The sequence below is a fragment of the Excalfactoria chinensis genome, chromosome Z (genome assembly GCF_039878825.1).
Source record: "Excalfactoria chinensis isolate bCotChi1 chromosome Z, bCotChi1.hap2, whole genome shotgun sequence".
NCBI classification, from domain to species: Eukaryota; Metazoa; Chordata; class Aves; order Galliformes; family Phasianidae; genus Excalfactoria; species Excalfactoria chinensis.
The window spans coordinates 8,422,603-8,437,087 of record NC_092857.1 but is presented as its reverse complement, the minus strand read 5'-3'; the positions used below and the strand labels follow the sequence as shown (position 1 = coordinate 8,437,087).

At 41.1% G+C, this 14,485-nt stretch overlaps 1 protein-coding gene across 1 annotated transcript in view; it reads right to left on the bottom strand.

Annotated features, from left to right (window-relative positions):
- The window catches only part of UNC13B (unc-13 homolog B), a 204,141-nt gene that overhangs the window by 142,095 nt on the left and 47,561 nt on the right, over positions 1-14,485 (bottom strand). Inside the window, exon 8 of the mRNA XM_072358936.1 lies at positions 1,147-1,369. Coding sequence (XP_072215037.1) covers positions 1,147-1,369 — 223 coding nt within the window. The remainder of the gene's footprint in view (positions 1-1,146; positions 1,370-14,485) is intronic.

The window sequence follows — 14,485 nt, the reverse complement described above, 5'->3', positions numbered from 1 at the left end:
GACAGCCTTCCACAAGCTGTCATTTCCTCAGCAGTCGTGAACTGCAGCCTGCAAGGAACCTCATCAAGCAGCTGCCTGGTCCACGGCACACAGAGCTGACAGAGGCAAAAGCCAAACACTCTGTTTTTGCAATATTCTGCTACAAATGAGTTTTTAAAATATTTAAGATTCACCGAAGTGATTTTTTTTCCAATCAGCTCTGCTTAGAATTATCTTTTAGATTAGAACGAGAATCCCATGTAGCTTCTTTAGAAAGCTTATTAGCATTTCCTATGTTTTAAGATTTAATATGTAGGAAAAAAATCTGGTTGAGCATATAGGAAATGCACAAGGGAACAGCAGCACTAAGAGGGAATTAACCACCATCTGAAAATTGCCTTTCTGGAGTGAAAGAAATCTTAGATGAGAGAAGGCTCTTAGTTTTAATACAAACTTCATCAGCCCTGACAGTTTCACATCCAATCATTCAGGAAACAAAAAAACAACAAAAAAAATTAATAATACTTTAAAAGAAAAAATAGTTCAAACTAGAAGTGGTTCTTTGCGATGTCAAGCTACAAACACATTGTCTCTTTCATAAAGAAAAAGCTTCAGATCGTCTTTTCAGACTCACATCTGCAGTATTTTTACTACTGCAAACCAGTAGCATAGATTAACATGGAAAAGGGAATACCTTGCTTACATTAGGTATTGAACAAATACCTGACAGGAAAGCACCAAGAATTATGTTAATTACTGTAAATGCATTTTATTGACTCATCTGCATTAAATCTCAGTAGCAACTTAAAAGGCTACCATTAAACTTTAGCTTTTACCAATAAAGCCAAAAGAAGCAAGAATTCAGCCTGAGACATAAACCAGCTAGGGCTACTGAACACAGGTTCAGGCTTCAGGAAACACGAACATTCTTATAAAAAGTGTTGAGATATGAAAAATATCTTTTATGTTGCATATAAAAACCTGCAACTCCAGCTCTAGCAGTATTTAAGGAGATACCTCTTCCTTCCACAACTAAGGCAGAAGCCACAGTACACCCCATTCCACACTGGCATTCTTACCAACATGACCTCTGACAGCACAGCACCTTCAGGTTCTGCTGTGGAAGATCAATGGGAAAAGTATAGCTGCCCAAAAGACAGCACCCACCTGATGGCCACATGCTCCCGATAATCCACATCGTAATTCTGCAGAGAGTCAGCACAGGAATCCCGCAAGACTCCTTGCTGCTGCAGGCGAGATGGGACAGTGAACTGGTGCACAGAGGCATTGGGCTGCGCGGTCGTGTGGTACGGAGGAGGAATGCTGTTGCTGGTCTCACTGCGATAGTCACTGTCTCGATCATCCACAGCACTGTCAGCATCTTCAAAGGCTAAGAAACAAAAGCAGTTAAGGGTACGGCTATTTGAAGTTGCCTTGCTTGGACAGCGAAGCCCATTTTTGTTTGTAAAAAGCTGCAAAAAGAGGCTGGTTCTGCAATGCTGGTTATGGCCTCTAGCTCTCCCAGTATGTACCAAGGAATTCTAGCATTTGCCTCTATCACCTCTTGTCATAGGATTTTGCTTCTCTCTGATTGTGCACAATAGGTAGAATAAGACACTTTAATATTAAAACAGAACAAAGCAACAATAAAGAAAAAAAAATTCATCTTCACAACTTTGGGGCTCGTCCCTGCTGCCAAAATGAATATTCAGATGCTCAGGAGCAAAGAATTTTCAAAGAGTTTTTTTCCTAGAAATCAGTCTTCCTTTTTGTGATGAGAACATCTCTCAGCATCCTTAACCAGAGCTCCAGGAAATTAAAGGATGCACATCAGCCTGTCAAACTTTGCAGCCAACACTAATGATAACCTTCACAGAGCTAAAAGCTAAAAGCTCCCTTCCCTTGAACCTTTCTCTCTGGAGAATTTCTCCTTGATAATCCTTCAGAAAAAAGAGAACACTGTAACAGAGAGGAAAAAATTCAAAAACATAATATTGGTGTATCGCTGGGTTTGGCTGTGCAGAACATAAAGCTATCTTAGCAAGCTTAGGCAAAATACACATACACATGTCACATCAGTGCAGTGCACCATCACCATGCTTGATAGAAAGGAAAACAAACACCAGCCATTATTCACTCCATCCGCCACCAAAAGCTTGTTTTAAAAGAACAATCAAGTTAAAGCCCCCTCTGGTAAGCTAACCAGTGGCATGTGTCCTACACAACCATTCACCACAAGGCTGAGCAATAAAGTGGAAGTGCTGTTTTCATGTTTGGAACGTTTTTTTTCTTCCACTGGTGCTTCCCACCTCTCTAATTCAATTTCCTTTTTTTTTTTTTTTTAATCCAAGATAATGTTTGTTCTTAGTGATATTCTCTGCACCTTCCCAACTAAGCAAGGTTACATCAAGGTTACAGTGCCCTAAAGTGGACGGAAAAATAGAAAACATCCTCAGCAGAAAACATGTTTGCAATTTACAAATGGCTTGAAAAGCCTGGCTCTACTCTCTTAACTGCCATCAGTTCAATTAGGTTGTCCACCTTGAAAACAGAAATAAGCTTCCAGCATTTCAGCAGCCTAAATACTGCATAGTTCTTGTCAGTCTCTAGTCAACTGAATAAAAATGAACAGCAATTATCTGTTGTTTTGTTTAGCTTTATTAAAAAGTGCAGTGTCCATCAGTTTTAACACAGTTCAGTGCTTGGAAGAAACACTGAGGATGCATTAGACAAAAATGATTTGATATGCCTGAGTGGCAAACCCCTCTGAAAAGTTCATTGAGAAAGGGCTGATGGACCACGTGGCACTCACCACCCTTAGAAGACCGATGAGCTCTTACCTGGATGAGCAGTGTCACTGCTGAACACTTGAGTCACTACTGTCTAATGCATAGGAATTACTCTTGCTGGGACAGAAACACTCCCACAAGTTTTCTCACTTCACTGCCCTGTTAGTTTCTTCTTCCCATCAGACACAAATCATATTTAAAGTAAAACCTCAGTAACTCTGGTGCAATGCAAAGCACTTCTAGATGCAGTCATATCATTGCTCTTGCAGGGGCTTAAGGAAGACCCCCTGTTGTAAGTCTGGGATATGGTAACAGTCACCAGACCAACAGTCTCAGCAATGAACTATTTCACCACAACAGAACAGTGGCAAGTACAAATCAGCAGCACTATTATCTGGATTGAAACGATGGTAAATCCAGTAATTTGCTAATACTGGACTAAATTTATTATCAGGGTGTGATAATGCTCACATGATCATGGCTATCTGGCAGATCAACAGGAAGCAGAGCATGGCTTCTCTGGATGAGCTGATGGGCTCAGGGAATTCCAATTTCCATCAGCTCAGACCAGCTGAAGGAGCTCAGGGAATTCCAGACTCCCTGGCCACACTGTAGCACAAGCACTATCTGGACTAGTTAAAAAATCATTACATCCTTCTTCTGCACAACTGGGACACGTCAACCAACTGCCTCATTGTTTTTCTCCGTGTGTAAGGTGCCTGGAAACACCATGTGTTGACCACAGCTTCACTTTCCTCCATGTTCTGTGCTGGCTCTGGTCTCCCTAAGCAGTGAGCATTGTCAGAGACCTGAATTTGCCAAAGCCTTCCTGAACTGTAGAAGGGGCTGGTTGCCAAACTAAGCCAGCTTCCTAACCCAATTCCCACTGGGACAGTACAAGGAAAGTGGCAGGGCATCCCATTGGATGACTGTTGTATGGCAGCTGGATTACCTTTCTGCAGGACCTAATGCTTACATCACTTTGAAGTGACTGTAAAACCACTAGTCTCCCACTCCTCACAGAGACAACATGCAGCAGGAGAAACTGCCCACACCACTGGAAAACTCTCTCTGGCTGATATTCTTTCTGCTCCTTTTCTATAGGAGGGACAATTCACACTAAATGTAAATCAATTCACATTGTGTCTCAAAAGATTCTCCATATGAATCACACTATGTCTAAGCAACAACTAAAAATAGCTGATCAACCTAAATGTTAATCAAACTGCTGCATCATGAAAAGCCATTAAAGCTGGCAACAGCTTTTCTCCTGATTCCAAGTGGTGTGTGGTATAAGGAAGTGTCTTAGAAGTCAACACACAAAATGCGTCCATGATGGCAAGTTTGAAGCTGCAAGGCTCCAGCTGCCATAACACCAATGAAACAGGAATATACGTGTTTCTATAATGCACTTTCCTTGCATCCACAATATCTGCAGCTGTTAAATACCAGCTGTTACATACCAGGCAGAAATCCCCAGCAATCACTGATTTATAACAGTCCCAGAAATATATTCATGCTAAACTGCACCTACCTTATGAGCGATCTCACTTTCCTTAATCAGCATGTTCACAAATAAAGACATTGCTTAGCCTGATTAAGAACAGCAAAATCTGGACATCTGACTTTTAGCACACATTCTCCCTGCAAGAAGGAATGCTCTGAAGTGCCTGTACATGGTGATACTCCCATTTGTTAAAATACCCGACACTTAAATTTTATTTAAACAAGAGACTGACAAAAACATGCAGAAGCAGCTTTCTGTATATTGCATCCCCTCAAAAGATGGGTATCTGGCTGTACAACCCATGTTTCAGCAAAATATATATCACAAAACACAGCACATGATGTGGTTTGTTCAAGCACCATCTTCAAATAGATGATACACCAAGCCTTCCATTGGGAAAACTGTAGCTCAGCCACAGTCTATGAAGATCAGTTAATTCATAACCAGACACATAACAACAAAAACAGAGTTAGTAGTTATTTTATCCCACATTGAGAAATTCTACATGTCCAAAAGAGCACTCAAGGGATGAAAACAAATTCATAGTCACTGCACCCACTGCTGGAAGAGTGGGGGGTAAGGCTGAAGGGCAGGGTAGAAGCATGCTGCTCACATGTAGTAATTGAATATTCATGCATATACAGAGTGTAAGAAGAAAACCTATTTAACAGTGACGTCACACAGAAGGATATTAGTGTGGAAACCAAACAAAAGGAGATAGCAAGGTGTGTCCAGAGAACCCTCCTCTCCAAAGCAAACTGTATCCTGCAAACCTTATCAATCCTCCCCACTTTTCCCTTGAGAAGTTATTATACCACTGCTGCAGGGTAGTATACAATAGCTTTAGTATACTGACCACACAACCACTTTAAGCAGTCCTGTCACATCAGCTGTACTCATCACATGAGCCTGAGTAAAAATTTCAGTAAAAACATCGTGCTTGAGTACTCAGGAAGAGGTTCATGTGAGGTTCTGCATCCCCGAAACCCCACTACTTTTCCAAAAAAAGACACTGAGCTTCTCACAGCTTCTGCCTATTTTTGTTAGACTGGGGTAAAAAAGACTAAATTTTACAGATGAAATGCATGACATACAGTCCAAGTCCAGAAGAGATCTGTCAGCATCACACCAAGGCTATTGCATCCCATCCTCCCCACTCTGCGTCCATTTAAATTGTTTTCGCAAAAGCTTCTAACAATCTCCACCCAATATTCTATTGTTTCCTGAAACATCAGTCACTTCTGACAACCATGCAGCCTTTCAGGAATCTTGTAATTAAAATGCATTGAAGGTTAAAGAGGGCTACTAAAGTAATGGGGGCCCAGGGAAGCAGAAATCACAAAATGACACAAGGGCATGTTGAGGCATATGAGGATCTTTTATAGCTCTGCAAGCTAAGAATTCAGAAAGATTTTCAGCAGTGATTTAAGAGCAACTTTGGATGTCATTAGACTATCTTATCACCCTCAGCACTTAAAATTCATTAAAAATATTAATAATGTTAAGACACCAAGTTAGAAACATTCAGATTTGAGACTGAGGGCTTTCATAATCTTGTTTTTCCAAGTGCAGAACTGCAGAATTGTAAGGGTCAGAAAGGACCTCTAGAGATTATCAAGTCCAACTTTCCCCCTAAAGCAGTCTCCCCACAATAGGTCACACAGGTAGGAGTCCAGATGCATCTTTAATATCTTCAGTGAATGAGACTCCACAACCTCTTTGGGCAACCTCACAATAAAGTTCTTCTGCATGTTTGTGCTGAACTTCTTGTGCTGAAGCTTTTGGCCATTGCTCTTTGTCCTACCACTATGCAACACTGAGAATAGTCTAGCCTTGTTCAGTTGCCTCCTGCACTTTAGATATTTATAGATGTTGATCAGTTCCACTCTCAGTCCCCCCTTCTCCAGGCAGAACAGACCCAGGTTATTCAGCTTTTCCTCATAAGGAACATGTTTTGGGGGATTTATCATCTTACAGCCCCCTGCTGGACTTCTTCTAGGAGATCTGTTGTTTTTTTTTAAACTGGGGAGCCCAGAAGTGGACACAGTATTGTAAATGTGGCCTCCCCGGGGCAAAAGACAGGAGGTCCCTTAACCTATACTGATACATGTGGTTATTTCTCCCCAAATGCATGACTCTACAATTGCTTTGGTTGAACCTCATAAGCTTCATCTCCACCCAACTCTCCAGGCTATCAAGGCCTCACTGAATGGCAGCACAGCTCTCTGGTGTGTCAGCCACTCCTCCCAGCTTTGAACCACCAGCAAACTTGCTGAGGGTGGACTATATCCCTTCATCCAGGTCATTAATGAAGAAGACCAGACCCGGTACCAACCCCTGGGGAACACCTCTAGTTACAGGCCTCTATCTAGATTCTGTGCCACTGATCACAATCCTCTGAGCTCTGCAGTGAGACAGTTCCTGACCCACCTCAACACCCACTCATCAATCCCACACTTCCTAAGCTTCATTACAAAGGAAGCTGTGGGAGATAGCATCAGAAGCCTTGCTGAAGTCAATGTACACAATATCCACTGCTCTCTCCTCATCTACTCAGCCAGTGGTGATACCATAGGAGGCTAGCAGGTTGGTCGATCATGATTTCCCCTTGGTGAATCCATACCGACTACTCCTGATAAACTTCATCTCTTTCAGTTCCTTGAAGACAGCTTACAGAACAAGTTATTCCATCACCTTCCCAGGGACAGAGGTGAGGTCTCACTGGCCCATAGTTTCCCAGCTTCTCCCTCTTGCCATTGTTGAAGGCTGGAGTGATGCTTTCCTCCAGTCCTCAGGCACCTCTTCCATTTTCCAAGACCTTTCAAAGATGATAGAGAGGATCAGCAATCACCTCTGTCAGCTCCTTCAGCGCACGTGGATGCATCCCATCAGGGCCTGTGGATTTGTTCACACTCATTTTGGCTAGATGGCCTCTGCTGCTCATCCAAAGGGAGGTCTTCCATTCCCCAGACCCTCTCTCTTACCTCCAAGTTCCAGGATTCTCAAAGGGGCAGTTTTTGTAGTAAGGAGTGAAGTACAGAAAGTGGTTCAGTGCCTCCACCTTCTCAGCGTCTCCTGCTACCAGGGCACTCACCTCCTTTAGCAGTGGATGCACATTTTCCCTAGTTTTCCTTTTTAGGTTGACATAGTGTAAAAAAAAAAAAAAAAAAACCAAAAAAAAACAACAACCAGAGCTTTCTTGTTATCCTTTACGTCCTTTGCCAGATAAAATTCCAAGAGAGCCTTAGCCTTCTTCATTGCATCCCTACAGCCCCTGACAACATTCCTGTATTCTTTGCAAGCCGACAGGTCCCTCTTCCACATTTCATGGATCTTCTTTCCATTTATAAATACATTCTGCTGATGAAACACCCAACAGTCAAGAACTGGACTGATACTCCAGCATTCCAAAGCACAAAGAGTACCTTGGACACCTGTCCTTCATCTCTTTATCTTTCTTAAAATGAAGCCAAGTCAACAGCACACGACTTCCCTCTATCCAGTTAGCATGGCTTTGGACTGCAATGCATTTCTTACAAGAAGTCTTCACTTAGAAGAACATCTTCCAGCTACTAACATGCTGTTTTTGCTGCTTTCTTTCCACTTGCAAATTGACAGCTTTAAGTGTACTTTTCTTGGCAATGCTGAGCTAATGGATTTGGCTTGGAAACATCATAAATGTTGTTCCAAACCTCTCTAAAAGGATGCTAACATGATTTCAAAAAGGACAGCACACCAAGTATGAAAGGGAGGGAGAAGTACAAGTTCCCTTTTTAAAAAAGGAAGAAAAAAGATATTAAGAATAAAAACCACATCAACCTGCCAAAGAAAAAGGCAAAGTATTCCACACACAACGCCCCTGCATTCCTGAGTTGCACCAATGCTTAAACATCCCCATTTCCCCAAAAAGCATGAAACTGAAAAAGCAAGCTATGTGGGAAAGCAATATTTTTTGTTTTAGTAGCAAACAAAAGTTTTGTTAATTCTTGGTTATCATATCACACACCTGAGAATTACCCCACACAACAGAGACACTCAAGACGGGCAAAATGAACCAGTCACTCACTGATGTTGATGCTTAAAGAATTTAAGGTTTGATCAAAGACAGGAAACAAAGGAGGACAAAAATGCTGTGAGAGGAGAAAGTGGGAAGTCACTAGTGGAAGGCTTTGGAAATGCACAAGAACAGATGCATAACTTTCCCTTCCTTAGCTATGTACAGACCTGAAGAAAAAAAATACAGTTATTGAAATTCACTGTGATTAGCTAAGCATCAGATTTTAATCACTGCACTGTATCAGGAGCATCCTTTTCAAATACTTTTATGTCAAAAACAGAAAAGCATCAGGCAGCAGGAATCAGCCGCTTCCTGTGGCAGCGGTTGCAATCACTATTTTTTGCATGCTACCTTCAGAAATATCCTCACTGTCTGTTTTGACACAAGGAACAGATACCTTCATTTCATTACCAATGGATCAATCCTTGCAGGTCCTACAGGCAGCAGAAGCCATGCAGTGTAGCTTAAGCAGAAGCACTTCCTGTTGCAACTATGGGAATCCCAGAAAGTGAAGATATTTCATGCATGTTACCTGGGCAAATTAGTAAAAACTTGGAACTGTGGGACCTCAGCAGAAGTTGTCACATCAAGCGGTCTCCAGGTACTTTGCAGATCACAGACAGCAGTGGTATTAACATTTACCTTTTCAGGGCTGATGAGCATCAAATGAAATAAAGCCCTATCACTTTTGCCATGAAAACCTCACTGAGCTCGAACTCACTACAAAACCCACAAGCCTTCTGTCTCATTGATGTTTGCCAACCACCTCCATGTTCAGATTTGGTCCTAGTCTTTGGAATTTCATTGATCACTTCCAGTGTTTTCACACATCTTACCAAAATGATCGCTATGGATTCACTTGCAGTTTTCAGTTACTCTGAACGTGGATGTAAGCTTCCATGAGTATGAAGATTAACACAGATAATGCGTACAAGAAGAAAACTGGAATCATCTTTACAGGAAAAGAGGAATATTCCAATTCTGTCTTCTCCTCAAATTCCAGAAAAAGCACAAGCAACTCAGCCAAAACAAAGCTGAACGGTGGGAGAAAAAAAAAATCATACAGCCATCCACACAAACACGAAGAATCAATTGAGTGGAAGTGAAAGAAAATACAGCGGAGCAGATTATCTATATGCATGAATATTCCCACTTTCCTCATCCTGGAGCATGCTGCATCACTACAGGATCAAGAAACTTGCAAGAAATTGAACTGTTACGTACTCAGCTGCTCTCCCCATCCGAAATAACTCCAGCTGCCTGCATGTGACACAAATGGCAAAAAATAAATGGAATGGGAAAAGAAAGCTTAGAAAAGCAAACCACAAGCTTATTTTCATGTATTTAAAATGCTCTATAGATTACAACCTTGAAAAACAGATGTATATATATATATATATTTTCCTTTACAAATACAATACTATTTGTTTGGGGATTTACTGTTCACTGTCCAGATGAAGACCACTAGAGATTAAGAAATCATGTATTAATTAACACAAACAGACAAAATACTTATCAACATCCTCCTCAGGTAGAGCAGTAAAGTACTGCTCCCTGGTGCACAAATTACTATGATTACAAGCAGGATGACCCAGAAAGCAGAGTTCAGTGAAGAGCCAGAGAGCTGCAGTCTCACTCAGTACTCTGCAAGTCAAGCGGCAAAAGCTGTTTCACCTTTTCTCTTTCCAGAGAACTCAGTGGTGAAAGCACCACACCAGTAGATATAGCACAAGAATTGTCTTCATGCATGTAAATCAGCATCAAGGAAGAGTGCTTTCTTAGCTAGATGCACAGTGGTACAAAACTCAGAGACCTCATAGCACCCTGCAGATGTAAACAATCACATGGAAGTTCTCTAACAGCAAGCAGATCTCTCCACGCTTTGTGACAACAAATTCATGCTAAAGCTGAACAGCAATTCAACAGGCAAGGTTATAGCTTTTCAATATCCACACTGTTACCCCAGGATGGCATCTCAGGATGATGACCATGATGGCAAACCACCAAACATACCCAAACCTCAGAGCAATATGGCAGCATGCGCATAACTTACAACTCCAAGTCTCAGAACTCCAAGAATGCTCAAAAAGCATTTCTGGAAGACAGTGTGTAGAAGAAAGGTTGGCAGGGATGGCGCTGTGTAAGCAGAGCAGTAACAGGAGAACCACAAAGCACTGAAAACAAGCCTTGGAAACAAGGTCCGTCCTCAGAGGAGAAATATGACAACCTGCTGTAGGCAAAAGTCCCCAGACTGACAGTGATGTCCTTGAGGCAGCTACTCACCTCCCTGCATTGCTGTTACCAGGCTCCATACGTACAGCATGAAAACTGCACAAAGTTTTAAAGGCCATTCAGAGATTACTGCTTAGATAATACATAGCCATTGATGGCAAGTTGATGGTAAGGGGGAAGAGAAAGAAAGCTGCCTTTAAAAACTAGCTCCTTGTCCTCCAAGTGCTTTCATATTGAGAAGGTGGGTTATACATAAATATGTCTGTGTGTGTGTATAGATGTAACCAGAGACAAACTAGGAAGAAAACACTGCAGGAGTAAGCAGAAAGAGATGCATTAAGAGAGACTCGGGGATTATTCCTGACACAATCTAAAAACTCTGCTTTTGTTTGTTTTTACTAACACCCACTTCACTTCAGCATCTAACGTTTTGGATAAAAGACGAATTTATTAAAGATTCAACACATATGCTGCTTCATTTAACATTCAGGAGCTAACAGTATGTATCTCAGTCCTTCAGCATAATCACAGAAGACCTGGGCTGACAGTCGTGATATTTTGAAGGTTAATGAAAACAGAACTTCTTTTAGCCTTTTCAAGCTGTTTTTATGCTTCATACAAAAAAGAAAAATAATAATAATAATAAAAAAATTAAAAAGCATAAAGCATAACCTCATTTTGAGAAGGAAAAAAGTAACTTCCAGATCACTTCTGGGAACAAATTTAAGCCTGTACAAACTTGATTTGAAACTACCAAGAAGTCCAGACAGACAGAGCATGAAAAGTCATAATTCTAAAAACACACTGCAATAAAATGTAATAACAATGGAATAAATGATACAGACAAATTAGGCTGTTTATTCTGCGAGCTCTCTAATACCAAGAGCAAAACTCAGTTATCCATATTTTGTATTCACAAGTTTCAGTACTGAAAAATGAGGTTTCATATAAACCTCCAATTAAGGACTAAGCGATGCCAGCAGCCTGGTGCCTTGGATGATACAACATTCTTGTCATTAACACATTTTATAAAATACATCTAAGTTCCCACAGCTAGCTGAGCATAACATATGCTCGCTCTGTGTCTCAATTATGCAACTATTCAAGGAGGAACTCCTCCTCTCCACTTCACACTGTCAAGACTGGATCAGCAGGGACACTGTAGAAAAGTAGAATATTACATGTTTTTAATGCAGACTAATTTGATTTCCTGCATGTCATTTTGTTTTGCTGCTGTTTACAAGTCTCTAAGAGCAGTTGTGCTGCACCTCACCCATCAGAACATTATCATTTACTGCCGTCCACTTCTTACAGTCATGCTGATAAATTGTTTAATCCTCCTGTTATATTCCATGCTGACTGAAGACAGAGAGGGTCTAAGCATGTTTATAAAGGCAAACTGAGCTCCAGAAATTAAAGTGTACTTGGTGCTAATGAAACTCTGTTTAAAGAATACAAAGCCTGGCAGGTCCTGGTCATTTTTTCTTTCTAGGTTTAGTGTGTCCTTTCCCCCTGACTAATACCCTCTGCACGGCATCCACAGATCTTAGATTAAGTACAGATTTACTTTCTTCCATTATTTGATTTAGTTTTCAAATTGCACATGCAGCATGTTAAGGAATAAAGTCTAAAATAGCTTTTTAGAACCAAATCAAGATTTCAAGATAACCAAGAGTGTTTCCACACCAATATCACACTTTCCAGCTCAGTTTTGGAACACCACAACTGAGGGACAAAACCTCTGCCCTAAATGACATTAGGAAGCACAGGGGAGAAATGAGCAAGTAGCTGGAAGGGATGAAGACAAGCACTGGCGTACTGGAGCCTCTTCCACCTGCTTAGTACTCCCTGATTTTAAGCACACTTTACTCCAGATTAGTCATAGAATCACAGAATCATAGAATGGCCTGGGTTGAAAAGGACCTTGAAGAACATCTTGTTTCAACCCCCCTGCTATGTGCAGGGTCCAGACCAGGCTGCCCAGAGCCACATCCAGCCTGGCCTTGAATGCCTCCAGGGATGGGGCATCCACAACCTCCTTGGGCAACCTGTTCCAGTGCAGCACCACCCTGAGAGAAAAATTTCTTCCTAATATCCAATATAAACCTCCCCTGTCTCAGTTTAAAACCATTCCCCCTTGTCCTATCACTGCCCACCCTTATAAGCAGCCATTCTCCCTCCTGTTTATAAGCTCCCTTCAAGTATTGGCTGGCCACAATGAGGTCTCCCCAGAGCCTTCTCCACGCTAAACAAGCCCAGTTCCCTCAGCCTTTCTTCACAGGAGAGCTGCTCCAGCCCTCTGATCATCTTAGTGGCTCTCCTCTGGACCTGCACTTTCTTGTGCTGGGGGCCACAGGCCAGGACCCAGTACTCCAGATGGAGTCCTTGCTTTATGCTGAAATTTTGGAGTATTTTAATTTCAATAAACAAAATGGCCTTTCCAGCCAGCTTTACTATGGCTAAACAAAATCACACAGAACTGAGAATTTAAGCAGTGCCTGGATCATCATCAAATCATCAAGGCTATCCACAAAGTTATTACAAGCTTGTGCAACTCATTAATAACTACAGGCAAAAGACCCAGGCAGTAATTGTTAATTTTAGCTATGAAAGAAATCTCGTAACATTTCTTCCACTGCTAACAGATCTGTCATATCTTTTTAGTTTCTAGGCACACTCACCAAGAGATTAGTAAACAAAAGAACAAACAGAAGCTTTCTATACACCTCCTTGAGATACAACTTTAGACTGCAACTTATTATCTAGCAATATCTATATGGATAAATGAAAGACTAATGTAATGTTGCACAGCTACTGAGAGATCTGGTACCTTTCTTTTTCTTGGGTTTCAACCTTGGACATTCACTATAAGACCCACTGTTCAAGGCCACACTCAAGGACGCATCTGTGGCTTGAGTACAAAGCTGAGCAATAATTTTCTTACCAGCTTAATACCTCTAAATTCAGAAAATAAATGCTCATAAATTTCAGATTAATTTTCTGTTGCTGCCATGACATTTAAGGATGACTAATGAAGTTTCAGAATCCATTTAAAAAAATCCCATCAGGAGGGAAAAAAAAGAAGAAGAAGAAGAAGCAGCACTGGAGAAAAGCGCTAAACAAATTATGAAACCTGAGTGATTAACTAAGCATTTACCCTTTTTTTTTTTTTTTTTTTTTTTTTTTTTTTTTTTTTTTTGTTTTTCCACTTACAGAAAAATAAGTCCCTTTTAGCAGCGTTCAGCATTTCAGGAAGAGGTTCAGCATTTGCACTTATCTAAAAGTCAAAGTTTCACTTCCTCGTCAAAGTCTTTCATAACACTGCACATTCTCAGGGAAAACAAATAAGTGTGTCTACAGGATCAGCAGCAAAGCCGCATATCTGCTCTCCTCCAGAATTCAGCAGCAGGTCAAACGTTGTTACTGTAATCTTCCAAGATAGCCAGTAATTTTAACTTTCAGGTACTGAATGCTTTTCCCTAGACATATTCTAAGGAGTAGCAGTCTTAGCCTAAAATTGTAGGCAGACATTTAAGAGTGAGATCTTTGAGCAGACCTGTCATGCTTTCACTCATACAAGGTACTGAGCACAGCAAAGCCACAAGAAAATTAGTTTCCCAGAGGGTGTTCAGCCTAAACACAGAGGAACAGGACCTGTCAGTCACCCATCAGCAGAGAGGTCAGAGAACTCTGTTTCACTGCACATCGGCTAAACTATCACAAAACAGCTCATGCAGTAGTTTCATTTGTGCAGACAAAAGTTGTTATTCTTTGCCTAGCCTAGTTTTGTTTTGTTTTGGTTTTTTTTAAGAAAAATTCATTAATGTGTCCTCTTTTGAATTACACTGAACTGAGGACTGCTGTAAGGCTTCCTTCCTGCACCACGCGCTGCACCAGCAGTTTTACTCTTCTACAGAACAG